This window comes from Saprolegnia parasitica (genome assembly GCF_000151545.1).
Source record: "Saprolegnia parasitica CBS 223.65 unplaced genomic scaffold supercont2.85, whole genome shotgun sequence".
NCBI lineage: Eukaryota > Oomycota > Saprolegniomycetes > Saprolegniales > Saprolegniaceae > Saprolegnia > Saprolegnia parasitica.
This window is the reverse complement of record NW_012156479.1, coordinates 69,715-86,863: the sequence shown is the minus strand read 5'-3', so window position 1 is coordinate 86,863 and position 17,149 is coordinate 69,715. Positions and strand designations below refer to the sequence as shown.

General features: G+C 56.9%; 8 protein-coding genes across 8 annotated transcripts; 3 read left to right on the top strand and 5 right to left on the bottom strand.

Moving 5' to 3' along the window:
- Window positions 1-29: 29 nt before the first annotated feature.
- Window positions 30-992, top strand: SPRG_12675 (hypothetical protein; the record flags this gene model as incomplete). The annotated part of the gene is made up of 3 exons (XM_012351727.1): window positions 30-363; window positions 415-606; window positions 665-992. The coding sequence occupies exons 1-3, from the start codon at window positions 56-58 to the stop codon at window positions 990-992; spliced, it is 828 nt and encodes a 275-aa protein (XP_012207117.1). The 5' UTR covers window positions 30-55.
- Window positions 993-1,143: 151 nt separating this feature from the next.
- On the bottom strand, window positions 1,144-2,278 carry SPRG_12674 (hypothetical protein; the record flags this gene model as incomplete). The annotated part of the gene is made up of 5 exons (XM_012351726.1): window positions 1,144-1,543; window positions 1,595-1,666; window positions 1,724-1,791; window positions 1,841-1,874; window positions 1,925-2,278. The coding sequence occupies 5 exons, from the start codon at window positions 2,276-2,278 to the stop codon at window positions 1,187-1,189; spliced, it is 885 nt and encodes a 294-aa protein (XP_012207116.1). The 3' UTR covers window positions 1,144-1,186.
- Window positions 2,279-2,732: 454 nt separating this feature from the next.
- Window positions 2,733-3,799, bottom strand: SPRG_12673 (hypothetical protein; the record flags this gene model as incomplete). The annotated part of the gene is made up of 1 exon (XM_012351725.1): window positions 2,733-3,799. One exon carries the CDS (start codon window positions 3,797-3,799, stop codon window positions 2,813-2,815), a length of 987 nt encoding a protein of 328 aa, XP_012207115.1. The 3' UTR covers window positions 2,733-2,812.
- Window positions 3,800-3,993: 194 nt separating this feature from the next.
- Window positions 3,994-6,512, top strand: SPRG_12672 (hypothetical protein; the record flags this gene model as incomplete). Its single annotated transcript, XM_012351724.1, has 4 exons — window positions 3,994-4,686; window positions 4,727-5,023; window positions 5,206-5,877; window positions 5,934-6,512. 4 exons carry the CDS (start codon window positions 3,994-3,996, stop codon window positions 6,510-6,512), a joined length of 2,241 nt encoding a protein of 746 aa, XP_012207114.1.
- Window positions 6,513-7,309: 797 nt separating this feature from the next.
- Window positions 7,310-11,105, bottom strand: SPRG_12671 (hypothetical protein; the record flags this gene model as incomplete). The annotated part of the gene is made up of 15 exons (XM_012351723.1): window positions 7,310-7,672; window positions 7,722-7,985; window positions 8,030-8,216; window positions 8,263-8,639; window positions 8,684-8,806; window positions 8,860-9,450; window positions 9,487-9,530; window positions 9,578-9,621; window positions 9,665-9,882; window positions 9,936-10,000; window positions 10,050-10,101; window positions 10,143-10,211; window positions 10,269-10,410; window positions 10,458-10,825; window positions 10,875-11,105. 15 exons carry the CDS (start codon window positions 11,103-11,105, stop codon window positions 7,310-7,312), a joined length of 3,138 nt encoding a protein of 1,045 aa, XP_012207113.1.
- An 800-nt stretch (window positions 11,106-11,905) lies between these two features.
- On the top strand, window positions 11,906-13,114 carry SPRG_12670 (hypothetical protein). The gene is made up of 6 exons (XM_012351722.1): window positions 11,906-11,930; window positions 11,976-12,218; window positions 12,274-12,306; window positions 12,350-12,434; window positions 12,493-12,934; window positions 12,980-13,114. Exons 1-6 carry the CDS (start codon window positions 11,912-11,914, stop codon window positions 13,070-13,072), a joined length of 915 nt encoding a protein of 304 aa, XP_012207112.1. The 5' UTR covers window positions 11,906-11,911; the 3' UTR covers window positions 13,073-13,114.
- Window positions 13,115-15,952, bottom strand: SPRG_12669 (hypothetical protein; the record flags this gene model as incomplete). Its single annotated transcript, XM_012351721.1, has 2 exons — window positions 13,115-13,450; window positions 13,922-15,952. 2 exons carry the CDS (start codon window positions 15,950-15,952, stop codon window positions 13,115-13,117), a joined length of 2,367 nt encoding a protein of 788 aa, XP_012207111.1.
- Window positions 15,953-16,219: 267 nt separating this feature from the next.
- On the bottom strand, window positions 16,220-17,134 carry SPRG_12668 (hypothetical protein; the record flags this gene model as incomplete). The annotated part of the gene is made up of 1 exon (XM_012351720.1): window positions 16,220-17,134. One exon carries the CDS (start codon window positions 17,132-17,134, stop codon window positions 16,220-16,222), a length of 915 nt encoding a protein of 304 aa, XP_012207110.1.
- Window positions 17,135-17,149: the final 15 nt, after the last annotated feature.

The window sequence follows — 17,149 nt, the reverse complement described above, 5'->3', positions numbered from 1 at the left end:
TTGCGTCTTTTCGATAGAAAGGCCGTTTACGGTCGGATCTTTTCGACTCGAGATCATGGCACCGGTCGACGACGATTCCGACGACGACGCCGTGTGGGCATTTGCACCGCCACCCGCGTCCGTGCTTCGTGACGCGTACACCATCACGGACGTTGACATGACGCCGTTCTATGACATCGACCCGAGCTTCGAGCGCAAGCTACATGCCCTCGGCCCTCGGTCGCACCACGCGAATAGCCTCCAAGTCGCATGCCGCGACGACGTGCCGTCGCTCGATTGGTCACAGACGTACGTGACGCAGGTGCACATGGAGGCGCTGGCGGCGTACGTTGCGCTCACGTCGCGCCACCTCGTCTCGCTCAAGTAGGCCCACTTCGTATCGACTGGATACAATAATTCATGCTCCAACGCTAGTCTGTCGAAGAATGCGCTCGGACCACGTGGCGCCGAGCTCCTTGGGCACGCGCTCATCACCAACAACACGATCGAGTATCTCGACGTGAGCGAGACCGAGCTCACGGGAAGTCCGCTCCGCCCGTCCTTTGCCGGCCTCGCCAAGCTCGTCAAAGGCTGGGAGAGCAAGCGCTCGATGTTGCGACACCTCAAGTACGCTGTCGACCTGCTTCTATACTGCGTCACTCAGGAGGGACAGTAGCATTGCTAGCGCGGGGCTGCAACCCAATGGCGTCCGGCTTGTCTGCTCGGCACTTGCTTTTCATCGATCGCTTACGTCGCTCAATGTGTCGAACAACATGGCTGGCCTCTTCAAGGACAAGCAAGGCTACATCGCGCTTGCGAGTCTGCTTCGCTTCTCGGGATCGCTCACATCTCTGGACATGTCAAACAACCCGTTCCAGTCGGGTGCGACATCTGCCCTCGAAGAGGCGCTCGATGGCAACACGGCGCTCACCTCTCTCGACGCCACGGGCTGCAACGTCGCGGGAGTCTTTGAGCGAGTACATCTACCTGCACTATGGGACCTTCGTCTGTAGCACCATACAGCCTGAAACAATCTTCACATCCTCACTGTCTTCGTCTTGCGTTCATCTCCAAGAAAGAAATTGGCCCACGGTATGCGTACTAATGGTTGCGGCAAATTGCACTATTGCATTTGGCCTTGCTACGTCGTTGAACTCGGCGAAATACCGTTCGAACGTCAATACGATTGATAGACTGGCACTGGATGCTAGACGCGGGGTAGGTGTCGACACCACTGGGGGCGCTTCGTGGGCGATGCTGCCGTCATGGCACGCTCCATGGGTGTGGTCGCACCCGACGTCGGGCTGCCTCTATCGTCCGTGTAGTTGCCCCAGTAGAGTGCCGACGATCGATCGTGGCTCTTTGGTGGGCTCCATACGCGGTTGGCGGCTTTCCATTCGTGAAATGTTGTGATTGGGTCGGCTTCCGGTGCTGCTTTCGGAGTCCGTAGCTGGGCCAAGGACGCCGACTGCGTTATTGACGCCCGGCGTGGCTCGGCGAGCAACGGCCGGCGCTGGAGCTCTTTGACTTGACTTTCGAGCTGAGTTATCTCGTTGCGGAGGTCCTACATATTGTCTTTGATACTGTAGACTGCTGGGAAGGGTGGTTTGCGGACATTAATGATGGCGAGCGCCTCTTGCTCGCGCTCCTGGGCCATGTGAATCGAGTGCCACGAGCGCTCGCACTCCTGGTCGCGTTCAAGGATACGTCCTTCTTCATGTCAAACCATAGAAATGGCTAATACCTCTTTAAAGAAGCCAAGGCCTTCGGTTTGGGTGTCCTTGACTTGCAGTTTGGTCTGGAGCTTGACGACTAGCAAGTATGTACGTCGTGTCATCTCCATCGCGTGGGATCCGACTACCGTTGAGCATCACATCAAACTTGAGCTCGCGGCACTACAGCGCGCTCGAGACCACCATCGATGATAGACATCGCATCGTGGTACCTTGACAATGAGCTGCTGTTCGCGCGCCAAACTCTCACGGAGCTGGCCGCTGAGCATGGCGTACTGGGCCTTGAACCATTCAAAGAGTTTGAGAATTTGACGCTTCTGAGCCGCCTCGCCAGTGTCGGTCTCGAGAATATGAATCATGTTGATGACTTCTTCGCGACTCTCGAGCTCCTCGACCGTCGCTGTCGGCGCTTGCTTCTTGGGCGACTTTTTCGGTGACGGCAGGCGCGTCATCGTCGAGCCGCGGCGGAGGTTAGGTCGGCTCGTCGCCTTCTCCGGCGACGTGCTGTTAAGGCTCGTCTTGCGTACAGACAGCCGACGCCTGTCTTTCTCAGCCTTCTCGGGCATCGTGCAAGCGATGGATAATGTGCGTAACCGGCGATCGTTTTAGACAGGCACCAACAAAACGGTCTTTGTTGTATTACGTACAAGGGTAATACGACCAAGGGCACGACAGATGGCCTTGAATACACTACTTTGATGCGGGTTCGTAGACACGTGTGTGTATCGGGGGGTGCTAACGGTGTGGCTTTCTACCTCCGTACTGGCGCGCAATGTTGTCATCACCCAACCCTAACTCCTGCCCTAACCCCGGACAAGCGCAGGAAAGGCGCAGTGGTCATTCCTGACAAGCTGTGACTTGATGGTACCGATGCCAACGCCAATGGGAAAGAGAAGAAAGGGACAACACCTACGGAGCTCGAACCCCGCACCTCCTGCATGTGAAGCAGGAATCCACCGACTGGACAAAAGGTGGTCGACTAGGTGCTATCTGCATCTTGACAATACCGACAAGAACCAAGGCGATGGAAACGTTTCGTCGATCCAATACATGCACGATAACTCGCGGTCGTATTAAGGACGCAGCTTCTTGGTTCGCAGCTACGCATTCTGGTTGTGCACGTAGATGGCGACCACCGTCGTGTCGTCGACCTTGCCGCCGCTGAATTGATACCCATAGCCCTCCCGCGCGAGCTTGGAGAAGGGAGATTCGCGACCTTGATCGTGGGCAAAGGCGTTGGCCATTAGAGTGAGCGAGTACGAGACATCGATCATGGCTTGTCGCAGCGCTTGCGGCGACGACGACGTGGCGAGCACGGGGGCCACAAAACGCATCGTCTCGTCGAGGATTTCAGCGTCAAACACGTTGTCAAAGAGCCCGTCCGAGCCGATGATGATCATGTCGCCTGCTTCGATCGTATGGCGGGTCGTGAACGAGCTGGCCGGCGAGTACGGGTCGACGTCCGGGCTCTCCATCCACGACGGGTACAGCGAGAGCTGGTACGGCGCGTTGAATGCCCACGTCTGCTCGACGCTTCGAAAGACGACGCGGCCGTTCCGTATGAGGAGGTAGCCCGAGTCCCCGAGGTTCGCCGTCTCGAGCGCTCCGGTTGCTCGGTCGAGAGCGAGAAACACCGCGGTGGAGCCGCCCGGATTGGCATCGCCGCCACGCAAAACGTGCTGGAAGCCATCCTCCATGAGCGAGAGCGGGTCGAGGCGCGGTGACGACTCGAACGACGCCTTGGCTCCGGCCACGAGCGCCAGCGAGAACGCCGACGGATCGACGCCGCTTTCCGTCCAGCCGCCAACGCCGTCAGCCACGCCAAAGCTCATATACGTTGGGTGCGCAAGAGAGCTCACGTAGTACGCGTCTTCGCCACAGTTGGCGCCGACGTTGGCGTTGGCCGCCTTGGTCACTTGACGGCGCTTCTTGGGCTTGCAGCCGACACCGATCTCCACCGACAGCATCGTCGCTGGCTTGGTGCAGCTGGCGTGGCCATGGTCGTCCAGCGCGCACGTCTCGTCGGTCGGCGCATCGCGCGCGGCGACGACCGCGACCAGCAGGCCCAGCCACCGCACGAGTTGCATCTTCCAGCGTTGAGTACTGTAGTTCGGGATCATAGCACCCTTTTTGTCCAACACACCACTGAATTCGACGAAAAGACCCCTTGTTGTCAAACGGGTCTCCTCTTTTGTACTGTCTTATCCGGATGCCGGATGCGACTTTGCCGTCTGGCTGTGTCGCTTCGCGAGCCGAGATCAAGATCTTAGAGCCGTCCAGCATGGGCAAGAATGGCGTCAAGGTCATTATCCGCGCGCGGCCGACCGCGGTCTTTGCGACCAACCAGATCCACATCGACCAGGACGACAACACGATCGAGATCGACGTGAGCGATACCAAGGCCGAGACGGGGCCGTCCAACAAGAAGGAAGCGTGGAAGTTCAAGTTTCACCAAGTGCTCCAGAACGCCGGCCAAGACAAAGTGTACGAGGCGATCGCGCGCGACATTGTGCATGGCAGCATCGTCGATGGCGTCAACGGCACGATCCTCGCATACGGCCAAACCGGCGCCGGCAAGACGTTTACGATGATCGGCGACACGCGCAACTACCAGCACCGCGGGATTGCGCCACGGGCGATCGCGCAGGTCTACCAAGAGATGGACGCGCGCATTGAGATCGAGTCGACAGTCCATGTCTCGTACATGGAGATCTACAACGACCGAATCTTTGACTTGCTCGCGCCGCACGACGACGACCTCGACGCCGCCGACTACGTGGTCGTCGAAGACAGTCGAGGCACGTACGTGCGCGGGCTCACGCAGGTCGAGGCACCAACTGAGAAAGATGCCCTCGACCAGCTTTTCAAGGGCGAGCTCCAGCGCACGGTCGCCGAGCACCAGCTTAACAAGCGCTCGAACCGGTCGCACTGCATTTTTACCTTTCACATCAGGTCAAGCGATGATCATCACATCGTCGTGTCCGTCTTGAGGCTCATACGATGTGCTCGAGTAGAAGTCGCGCACAGGCGGGAACGAGCACGTCGTGCACAGCAAGCTCCACCTCGTCGACCTCGCGGGCAGCGAACGCCTCAAGAAGACCATGCACGACGACGACAGCAAAGCACACAAGTCGACCATCAAGAGGGAGAGCATGTACATCAACCAGAGCTTGACGTTCCTCGAGCAGTGCATTGTTGCGCTCGGGTCACGGGAAGCGCGGCACATTCCGTACCGCCAAACCAAGCTCACCAACGTTCTCAAGGACTCGCTCGGCGGCAACTGCAACACGCTCATGTTTGCGTGCATTTGGGTGCGTCCCCTTTCTTTTCCTTTGAGTTTTTGCATTTGATGTTTGATGTTTGATGTTTGATGTTTGAGTTTTGATTTTGAGTTTTGATTTTGAGTTTTGATGTTTTATGTTTGCATGTGGCGTTTTGGCTGTGGATCTTTTCGTTGGAATGTTGGATCCTCACAACATGGGGTGCTCTCTAGGGCGAAAGCAAGCACATTGAAGAGACCATCTCGACGCTCAAGCTCGCCCAGCGCATGATGCGCGTCCAGAACGAAGCGACCTCGATCGTCGAGACGGACCCGAGCATTCTACTCAAAAAGTACGAGCGCCAAATCAAGGAGCTCAAGCAAGAACTCACAATGCACGATGCGCTCGTCGAGCGGACGGGCGTCGTCTACGACGAGCACACGCCGGAGCAAAAGTTTGAGCTCATGCGACTCGTGCGCGCCTACACGGACGCGCCGACCGACGACGACTTTACGCTGCTGCAGCTCTCGAGCTTGCGGCACATCAAAGAGCTCTTTCGACAGTATCGGCTCCTGCTCCGGAACGCCGAGAGCGCATCGCCCCAGGCCTTAGCCACGCGGACGTCCACGTCGAATGCATCCCGCGACAACGGCAGCGCGCCGACGACTCTCGACGACGAAGAGAAGCTCGTGGGGGACCCGGAAGAGCACGGGTTCGTGCTGGGGGTGGCGCCGGCCGGTGCGATGCCCGTGTCGTTGGAAGTCAACAAGAAGGATACTGCGTTGCGCGTCGAAGAGACGACGAACGCATCGATCGACGAGTTGGCGAGCGATGAGAAAGCTAGCAACAATGACGTCAAGGGAAGTGACGGCGACGACGACGATGGAAAGAACGATGCGTACAAGGTACACAACTATCCATTTATCCCAAAATGGATACGGCATCTTGGATATGTGGATAGTTTTTTGTGATGAACGGTCCAGGGAAGAAGACACACGTTCAGCTGCAAGAGGAGAAAGAATCGCTCAAGCAAATCAAGGAGAAAATGAAGGACATTACCGGGCAGCTCAACCGCACCAAGGCCGCGATCGACGAGCTCAAGCTGCAAGTGAACGAGAAACGTACGACGCGCAAGAGTCCGAGTAAGGAAGGCAAAGCGACCGCCGACGATGAGGTCGTGGACGAAGAAGAGTTCATCTTGATGCAGCGCGAACGAGAAGCCAAGCGCGACTACCGCGTGCTTTTTGACGACCTCAAGGAAGCCCGCGCCGAGTACGACTTTACGCAGCGCAGCATCGAGCTCCTTCGCATGCGCATGGTCACGGACTTTGAAGAGTGGTTCCGGGACGGCGGGAGTCAAGCCAAGAACGGCGACGGCGACGGCGACCAAGACAAGCTGGACGAAGGGGAAAAGTTTGATCAAATGGAAGTCGACCGCATCCGCGCGCAAGATCCCGACTCGCTCGCGTTCTTTCAGGCGCAAAAGAAGATGCGGCACAGTACGTCGACGAGCGCCAACCTGCGCAAAAGTAAGCGCTGAGTCCGAATTGCGCCTGGTATGGTAAAAGATATCGTACATTTGGTGGTATGAGATTGATCGATTTGTCTTTAACAACATGCATATTGAGGTCAAGGGTCTGCTGTGGAGACGAGCGGTATCTCTACAGTGTCTCCGAGTTCTTGATTCGCGAGCCCCCAACGAGCCCCTCTCTCTGTGCTTCTCGCTCGTTCTCAAGCTGGCCTTGGATCCCAGAGCGACGCGTCTGTCGCACGGACGGCCTTGAATGGCTTGCGAGGAATTGCGCACCAGTACGTTGGAAGTGATTGTCTACTGGCATATCGTCTGCACAGACACTCGCGCCTCAACGCTACCGGATGATCTCGGCGCCTTGGTACCTTTTTTCAACCTGGTTAGTAAATGTGCCGAAAGATATCAAATCGACGCGTTTGCCCGGGTTTGAAGCGGGGTGACAATGCAAGGTCCTGCACAAAGACATCGAACCATAAAAGTGAGGTAACCTGGCGTGCGGGTCTCTTGACTCGATTGCGAATCCAGCCATGTTGACGTGAAATTGGGCCGCAACGTGCCTGCACTCGCTGCCTCTCAGTTCTTTCCGACGACCTCATGAAACGATTCGGTCGGTGATATTGATGGCGCCAAGTCGTTGCAGAGCAGTTCCACGCCCGTCACTCGCATCCATTCAAGCAGACTAAAGTGTAGCGAAGGTCCAAGTAAAAGAAAGGCGAAACTCCGTCGCCGTCTCTCCTCGGTGCCGTTGTAAACTTGCTCCGCCTCAAACCAAGCAAGACGACGACGCGACACACGCTGAGATTACTCTATGGGTACGCGCCACTCGAGAAGACTTCACCAAGCACGTCGTCGTAATCGGGATCTTCGGGCGACGGCGGCGCAAGGAGCTCGGTGGCCACCATCGACTTGCGTTTCTTCTTTTTCTTGGTCGACACGATTGCCTTGTCGACGTCGTCGATTTCGTCGCCGGCTTTGGGAAGTGACTTGCGACGCCGGCGAGAGGGTCTATCTTCCGTCTCGCCCAAGCCCGACGTCTTCGAGTCCGTGGTTCGTCGGCCTTGGCGTGAGCCTTGGCGCGACTGGAGGCGGTCCCGAGGGAGGTAGTCGTCCGTGTGCTCTTCGCCGGCCAATGGGTACACAAGCTCGGTCGACGCCGTTCGGGCTTCGTCCTAAAAGTGGTGTCGACATCCAATTACCGATGGCAAAAGGTCGGTGTACAGTGTGCACGAGCAGCGGCTCTAACGATTGCCCGAGGCCGTTGTTGGGGCTCTCCCCATCCTCGCGATGGCGGTGCTTGGACGACCGTTTTTCTCGCTTGGACTTGGACGACCGCTTTGGCGTCCCATCGTCCCCCTTGATATCGTTCGGCGTCGTTTTGAGGGCACTCGGCAGCTTGACCGACCGACTCAAGTCGGCCAACGGCAGCAGCGTCAAGCCGCCGGACGACTCGTCGCCTCGACTTGAAGGAACCTCGGTCGTGCGCTACTCTCGATACATTGTACGTTGCGAGCAGGAGCCAAGCGCACCCGAGTGGTCTTGTTGCGCGACTTGCTCGACCGATTGCTGAGCGCGGCGGTGCCGTCACACACCTCGGCGCCGCCGACTTCACCACCTGTGATCGGGCGGTCAATGGGCGTGAACGCGCCGCCGCCCAACGTCGGCAGCTTCATGCTGGTAAAGTCGCTTCGCGGCTTGATGCGGGGCAGCTGCCACCTAGCGCAATCGACGTGCTACAGTTTTTGTACATGTAGCGAAGTACTCTTCCTTGTCGTCGAGCCAGATGGCCTTGTCCCAGACTTTTACAAGCTCGTTCTGGGGCAAGAAAAGCTCAACGAGCTGCTCCATGAGCTTGACCTCGCGTGTCTGTTGACGTATCGTGTCCATGAGGCTGTCGCGCTCGCGGGCAAAGTCGGCTTGTTGGTCAATGATTTCTTCGCGCGCCGCCTCGAGCTTGGCCTTGTATTTAAGCTGTTTCTTTTTGTGCAGCGCCGAGTTGGCTTGTACTTGCTCCTGCGCGCTCTTGAGCTCGTCCTCGACAGTGGCCTTCTCGGCTTGGAGCGCCATTTGAGCAATTTCCAATTGGGTTTCTTTTTTCTTTTTCATTTTGAGTTTGATTTGCGCCCGTCGGTATTCGACCTACGGACAATGCGTCGATGCATCCAAGATGACAACATTCGTACCTGCTGTTTTAAGAGCGCGATTTCCGCGTCCGCGGGCGAGTCGTGCTTGCCACAGATTTGCGATCCGATTTTCTGCAGCTTGGACGCGAGCTCGCTCTTCTCCCGCACGTGGTGTTGCATGGCCTATTGGTATACATCAATATATAGTACGCTAGAAATGAAACGAAATGTCGCACCAGCTGGGCTTGTTCGAGCTCCTTGGCCATACGATCGCGGTGGTTTTGAATTGATTGGTTCATCTCTTGCAGCGCCTCTTTCTCCTTGAGATGGCCCTCCGGCACCACTTCACGTACGACTTCGACGACTTCCTTGACAATTTTAACCTTGGGCGGCTGCGCGGTGCGCGCGACGGCCTCGGCCATGAGCTTCTCGGCCTTGGCCATCATATCAGCCGCCTTGGCTTTCGTGTCTTCGGCCTCCCGGAACCGCCGCTGATCCTCTTCGCGCTTCTTTTCGATGTCGGGATCGACCTCGGCGACCTCTTGCGACGATGGGCGCACGACCGTTTGCATCTCGAGCATCATCTTCTGTGCCGTTTCCATCATACTGGCGGCGTCGGCTTTGGCTTTCTCGATGGTTTCTTGCTCGAGCCGGAGCTGGCGCTGCATTTCCTCTTTTTCCCGCTGCAGTGATTCATGAAGCGCCTGGGACTGGGCCGCGAGCGCTTCCTCACGCTCGGTCGTGCTGCGCTGAAGCTGCAACGCGCGTCCCGATGGCGTCGTCGGTACAGCGACACCGTCAGTGTTGGTGGCCATCAAATTCGCTTCCTATTCACACATATATGTGCCTCTCTCTCGATGTACTTCTTCAAGAGTCATGGAGGCCGATGACGTCGGTGATCGTTCAACTAATGCTCACGGTGTCTTTCCACGTCATTCAACGTCGATGCCGCACCTCGTGGCGGCGGCGTCGGGCGAAATGTGGCATCGGGCGGCGTGCTGTCGCAACCATGAAGCAATCATGTGCAAGAAAAGGCCGTACACTGCTTTTTGCTGGGCGAGAAGCATCTTGAGTTGCTCAATCTCGGTCTTGTATTCGCGTAATTTGGCGTCTTTCGGGTCTTCGTTGACCGTCGGTTTGTTCTTGATGTTTTTGGCGCGGTTGGCGTAGCGGAGCGTCGAGAGGGTCTCGTCAAAGTTGTAGTCGGCAGGACTAATGGCGGCGACCATGACAGTCTTGGTGTTGCCACCGAGCGAATCCTAAAGAATGTGTCCGACGTCGTCTCTCACGTGGTACTATTCTTGGTGTGTACTTGAAGCAGCCGCGTGAGCTTCGAGTCCCGATACGGAATGTGTTTTCCTTTCCCGTCCACCAATGCTACATCCCATTGTCAATATGAAAAAAGTGGTAAAAAGACAATTTGTACCAGAGATGACATTGCCAAGCGCAGAGAGACTCAGGTTGATCTTGCAGCCTTCCTACATCGATTGTCGAACCAAGCAGAGTAATATGAGAGTACCTTGAGCCGCGCGCCCGTCGCACCCGTCTTGCTCTGCCGCTCACTCCCCGCCAAGTCGACAAGGTTGAGCTAGATAGTACGTAGAACGCGCGTTCAGTGTGATGCTAGCAAAATCCGACGACGCACCTTGCCCGCTCGAAAGTGCTCCTCGCCGTTGACTTTCTCACTGATTTCAACCACAATGGTAAAGATCGAGTGCGACCGTGACGACCCTTCGTTCATGAGCGTCGCGGCAATCGTGCGGTTCTTGAACCCACGGGCCATGACACTAGTCATTACGTCCGATACGATGACAACTTGTACACGAATACATACCGGTTGATGCTGGCCACGTCGCTCACGACGACTTCGGTGAGGTCTTTGACGTACACGCCCCCGTCGGCGCTTTCTTTGAGCTCTAGCTTTTGCTTCGAGTCGTCGCCGAGGAGGTCGCGAATGTCTTCGTTGTAGATCTCGAGGTACGTGGCGCGGACCATGTACTCGCGCTCCGTGTCGGCGCCAATGTTTTCGAAGACATGGTCAAATGCGTGGGGAATGACGCCGCGGAGTTCGGGGGGACTGTCCTTGCCTTGCATCGTGTGCGTCTTGCCGCAGCCCGTTTGGCCGTACGCAAAGATGGTGCCGTTGTAGCCCTCAAAGACACTTTCAACCAGCGGGTAGCCCGACTCGTCATAGAATTGTCGCTAGTTCAACGACGATGGTCCACAGGTTCAACAGTAAAGGTGTGTGTACCTGCACCGTGTGCTCGTCGTAGACCGAGTCGAACGTAAAACTCTTTAACGCGTCGCTGTCGGGGCACTTGATGGAAACGACCGCGGCGGCCACGTCCATGGTCACTATCGACTGCCGGCCCTCGGTGATCTCCTTGCCAAAGAGCGGTCGGCAGCGCACGACGACTTTGACTGTTTCTCTTCCCTTGGCATTGGCCGAATTGACGATCGCGGCCGCCGACGCGAGGTCCATGGGCAGAGGTACGGACAAAGGATATATTGGGCTGCGCCGGTTACACGCTCTAGTTACAAACGTGGCACATGCCGAATTGAACATACATTTCTTTCTATATCTATTCGAGTACCCCAATGCGAGTTCCCGGTACATGGTACATGCTCGTATGGTCCTTGGAGGCACCTACCGTTACCGCCATAATGGAGATGGAACACGTTAAAGACAAATGCGCAATCACGTTTACCGAGTGCTCGTTGGCGACGCGGCTAGGCTCGGCGTGTGTCGACCACAATAGATAGTACCCCAGACCAAGGGACATAAATGTATTTATGTCCCTTGCCTACACGCACCACCGAGTTCTCATGCTACGCATGTGTTGGTTTCGATAAAGCTGCTACGCTGTGGACGAGTTCACGAGGTTGGATAGTTACTTCTGGCGCATGCCACCAATAAATATTCAAGCGGATAGAACAACGCTTCGGTGCCTCGAACGCCACATCAGGAGTACCCCTGCGCCACATAGCATTCCATACTCTCGAAATCCATGTCTACGAAGGTGGCAAGTTTTCTGCGATCTTTTTCAGAAGTCTGAAATGCCTTCGCGGTCGACTTTCTTGGATAGGATTGGCCAAAATGATAAAAACATGACCAATGAAACGACATCTCCGTAGATGGCATATGCCGAATGTAACGCAGGGCCGGTCACACATGCCCTTCTCTCTATTTTCGGCATCTCTTATTTTCGGCAAGATGTTGAGAAATAGCCAATCATGACGCAATACGCTTCATGCTGATCTGCTGCTCATCATTTTCCAACAGCGACCATGAACCTCGCCAATCGAGGTATGTACCGATCTCGTCGGTCGCTGGGATCGAAGCGTGTCCTAGTTGCCATCGTCACGGGCGCCGGCAACGGACTCGGCAAGGCGTACGCGCTCCAACTGAGCAAGCTCGGCGCCAAAGTCGTTGTCAACGACACGGGTGGCAACCGCCACGGTGTCGGTGTCGCCCATAGCGCTGCGGACGCGGTCGTCGATGAGATTCGCTCGCTGCACGGCAAGGACGCAGCGGTTGCCAGCTATAGCTCGGTCGAGGACGGCGGCAGCATCGTGCAGACAGCCCTGGACACCTGTACGTTGCCGCCTCTTCTTGTGCATTTATATGTTCATGCGTCATCGGGCACTAGATGGTCAACTCGATATTCTTGTCAACAATGCAGGTACAATCACACATCCAAAATGACGAGGCGACCGCCAAGACAGGCATCTTGCGCGACGTGACGCTCAAGAACATGACGGACGAGGATTGGCACTCGGTGCTCAACGTGCATCTCAACGGCACGATGAGGTACTATCTGTCTCGCTCGCCGATCATCGATTCCAATCGGTTGAATCCTTTTGAATAGCGTCACAAAGGCAGCTTGGCCGATTCTGCGGGCGCAACAGTACGGGCGCATCATCAACGTCTCGTCGGCGTCGGGCCTGTACGGCAACGTCGGCCAGGCCAACTATGGCGCGGCCAAGATGGGCATTGCAGGTCTCAGCTTCACCGCTGCCAAAGAAGGTCGCCGCAACAACATCAAGGTCAACGTCATTGCGCCCTTGGCCATGTCCCGCATGACGGAGACGATTCCGTCGTCGCCGTCCGTGCTCGCGCGCCTCCAGACACAGTACGTCGCGCCCCTCGTGGGCTACCTCGCCCATGAAGACTGCGCGGTGAGCGGGCACGTGTACGAAGTCGGCGCCGGCTGGGTCTCGCGCGTGCGCTGGCAGCGCTCACGCGGCGTCGTCTTCCCCAAGGACGGCATGACCATCGACGCCATCGCCGCCAACCTCGACGCGATCGAGGTGCGTGCTATCTCGCAAACGATAATGGCTCCGAGACACTTGTAGGCGTTCGAGGACGACCAAGTCACGTATCCGACGAGTCTCATGGACTCGATCCATGCGTGCGAAGATGCGCTCGCCACCGACAAGAGCACGTAAAGAATGAGGAGCGATGAATATTACAACCGCCCTTATATCGTCTCACTTTTGGAGCTTGGAGCTCGGCACATCAAAGGGCTTGGACGCGGACTCGCCATTAAGGTACTGGAGCGAGTACACGGACTGCAGCGACTTGACCGAGCGGGCAGGGGTCGACGTGGCCGGTTGTAGCCGATCGTTGCTGTGGTCTCTGAAGAGGCTTTGGCTCTCGGCCTTGGGCAAGACGCTCGCGACCGAGGCTTCCTTGACAAGCGTGCGTTGCGTCGAGACGAACCGACGGGCTAGCATCAGACTACTACTGTACTGCTGCTGCTGATGGGCAAAGGTCAAAATCCCAACTGGCACCGGTGGCGTTCCGCCAGCAAGATACTGACCGCGCTATGATTGGTCGATTTCAGCCAATCAAAAGGATTTTATTTCCGAACTGCAACCAGCCCAACAAGCAACTTGAAGATCAGTCGGAAGCACCATGGCGTCCAAGTCGCGGGGCGTGGTCCAGCCGTCGACGCATAGCATTACGTCGATTGATGCCCTATTTGCGCTCTATCGATACGAGGGCTTATGGGTCTCAAATGTGTCCTAGAACTTCGAAAAGGTACCAAGCTACCGGCGGCCCCCAGTGCCCCTTGTTGCCTGCGAACGGGCTTCTCCGACGGGCAAGATTCCATGCTCAGCAGTGATCGACAACCTTTTTCTTGGATCCCACCCACCACGTGGCACCCGATGCATCCAATCTGGTCCATGGCAAGTTGCACTCTCGACGGTCCCAAAAGGCTTTGGCTAGCTTTGGCATCATGAGAAACTGGTCTTTAGATTGATAGTAAATGATGGCTACTTTGTTTCGATTACCTTGGCGACAGGACTCACGGCTTGTTTGCGTCGGTTCCGATGCCACTTGCGTCCGTAGCAGCAGCAGCCGCACACAACCAGAAGAACCCCAAGCGAGACACCGGCAAAGATACCGCCATAGTACAAAAGCGCCTTGTTGATAAATGCCGCCTCCGCCGAGGCCTGGCCGGCGTTGAGGTAGTCGGTCATGTTGTCGCACTTGGTCACGGCGATGCCTGCGAGTTCGCAGCTGCACGTGATCTGAATCACTTGGTACTGTGCTTGGAGCCACGTGTCGTTCTTGCAAAGACTCAGTGGCACGGCGCTCGTGCAGCGACCGTCGCCGTCGACAAGGTTCTTGGCACCGGCGCCGTAAATCGCCCAGTACGGCTTCTCGTAGAGCATGTACGGCTCGATCCACGCATCGCTGCGCTGGGCGTACGTCTCGAGGGCGTTCGCGGCTTGCAAAAATGAGAGGTTGGCAAAGTCGACGGTAAAGTTGGTGAGCTCGCCAAACTTGCTGATGCGAAAGTCGTGCGCGAGCTTGGTGCCTTGAATGTCGTTTTCGACGATGACGCGCGTCGTGTCGACAATCTGCTGGCCAATCTCGGCGTCCGACGTCATGCTGCGGACGTTCCAGTTGCTCGACCCGATCGAGACAAGGACATCGTCCACCAAAAGGACTTTGGAGTGGACGTAGATGCCAAGGCTCGGCTTTGGAATGTAAATCTGAACCTTGTTGGGGAACTTTTGAAGCAGCGGGTTGATCATGTCGTACTGGTACTTGGCATATCCCGACGCCCGCTCCAGTTTGCCAGGCGTGACCGTAAAGACAACGAGGCGCTGGAGCGTCGGCAGGATCGCGAGCAGCTCGTGGAAGAGGTCCGGCATGTAGACAAAGTACTGGTCCTCGATGTAAATGTAGTTCTTCGCGTTGCGAATGGCCTTGATGCGGCCCGCGAGGATCGACGTCTCGCCGTGCGGTGCAAACGACGCGTACCCATGGTAGTTGCAGCTAAACGTCCGAAGTATTTGGACGTCGTGGGGGCCCGCCGACGTGTTGATCGCGAGCGACGAAAGCAGTGCTGCCGACGAAAAGAAATTTTGCGGCACGTTCCACGACGCTTGCAATGGCATCGGTGGCGTCACGAACGGCGGTCCAAGCGCCGGACCGGGCGGTTTAGGGTCGTTCCAACGGTCCAAGAAATTGTGCAAAATATCCACGGCCGCGGGCCCTAAGACGCGCGAATGAACGTCGATCCAGCCGTTGTTGTTGGTACGGATGGCGGCTGCGTTGCGCAGCGCCGACTCGTTGTGGTACTTGGTGTCCCACCGATCAAAGGCCTGGTCCATCCCGCCGGCGTAGGCCCAGAGCTGGTTGTCTATGCTCAGAACCAAACTCTTTTGGTGCAGCGAGCCAGTGATCGACGTGACGCGGTCGTCGGTCATGAGCTGCACGCGCGCGCCATGTGAGGGCGTGAGCGAGTTCATCCACGCATGCATGTCCGTGACGCGATCGAGTTCTGGAAGATTTGACCAAACGAGCCCGTGCGCGCTGAGGCCATTGGTTGTGATCGCTTTGCCCCACGTCGACTTGAACGTAATGGCGGGGTCAATGTGTGGCAGATACGGAATGTCGCCAAGCGTCCAGCTTGTAAAGTACGCAGCGTGGGCCGTCAATAGATCGTGATGAATCGCCGCAAACGTGCTGCTCGTGTCGGCAAAGATGTGCATGAAGTTGCCCGACGAGCTCGTGGCTAATGACGTTCGCGGGACGCCGCCGCGCGAGTTCGTAATTTCGTCGGCGGTGAGGAACCAGTCACTCGGGGCCAAAAGCGGTTGACGCGTCGGAATGTCCGAGCCGTCGGACGTTGAGACCGCGTTGGTCAGAAGGACGTCGCAGCCTTGGAAGAGTGTGTAGCTGCAGAGGTTGCACGGCTGGCAAATGCACCAGTTTGTAAAGATCTCGGTGAGCGACGTCGAGCGTGTACACGTGACGAACCCCGCGGCGCTCGCGGCGCAGAGCGTGAGCACAACGCCCCGCGACCGCATTTCAGTCGGTCGAAATCACGCAACTGACACAAATGACGGTTACCGACGCAAGTTCAAATCCGTTCTTGGCAGCGGGTTAGCGCCATTTTCGAAAAAAAGCCCAGGAAGCGCTGGCCGCAAAGTCAGTGCGTCTGGTTGCACGAGTACCGTGTGTTGCCGGACTGCCATCAAGGAGAAAACACGTAGTATTGTATGTACATTGCTTTTTGATTCGAGTTCTTACGACGGCCGTCAGGCAGTCAAGTGCATACACAGTCAAGTGCATATTTACGCATCAATTGTCGTCGACTCGATCGCTTCCTGCTCCATTTGCATGTACGCCGTCATAGCCGGGCAGTTGAAGACGGAAAAGTTGCTGCGCTGGCACTCGCACGTGACCTGGACAATGCGCGGCTGCGTCGCCAGCCACTCGAGGTTCTGGCACTCGTCGATCTCGCCGTCTTCGAGCTTGGAGCAGCGACCGTCGCCGTCCACGAGGTGCTTCATGACGTCGCGGAAGATGACCCAAAACGGCTTCTCGTACAAGTTGTAGTGCTTGATCCAGCCATTGGGCGACTTGGCGTACGCGTCCAAGGCGTCAGCGGCGGCCAAAAACGACTTCTTCGACAAGTCGACCGAGAAGCCCGTGAGCTCGCTAAACTTGCTGATGCGGAAATCCCGCGCGAGCTTGGCGACCGTGATCGCGCCATCTTGAACGAGCGTCGTGTCGACGACGTTGGCGCCAATTTCGCCGTCCGACGTCATGCTGCGGACGTTCCAGTTGCTCGAGCCGAGCGAGACAAAGACGTCATCGACGAGGAGGACCTTGGAGTGGACGTAAATGTTGCGGCGCGGGTCGGGAATATAGATCTGGACCTTCTTCGGGAACTTCTCAAGGAGCGGGGCCATCATGTCGTATTGGTACTTTTGGTAGCCGACAGCGGCTTCCTGGCCTTGGGGCGTGACCGTAAAGACAATGAGGCGCTGGATGCGCGGAAGGATCTTGAGGAGCTCGTCAAGGAGCTCGGGCACGTGGATAAAGTACTGGTCCTCAATGTAAATGTAGTTCTTCGCGTTCCGGATGGCCTTGATGCGGCCCGCAAAGATGGACGTCTCGCCCTTTGGTGCAAACGACTTGTAGCCCTTGTACTTGCAGCTGTACGTGCGGAGGATCTGGACATCGTGCGTGCCGGCGGACGACATCGACGTCGACAGCGC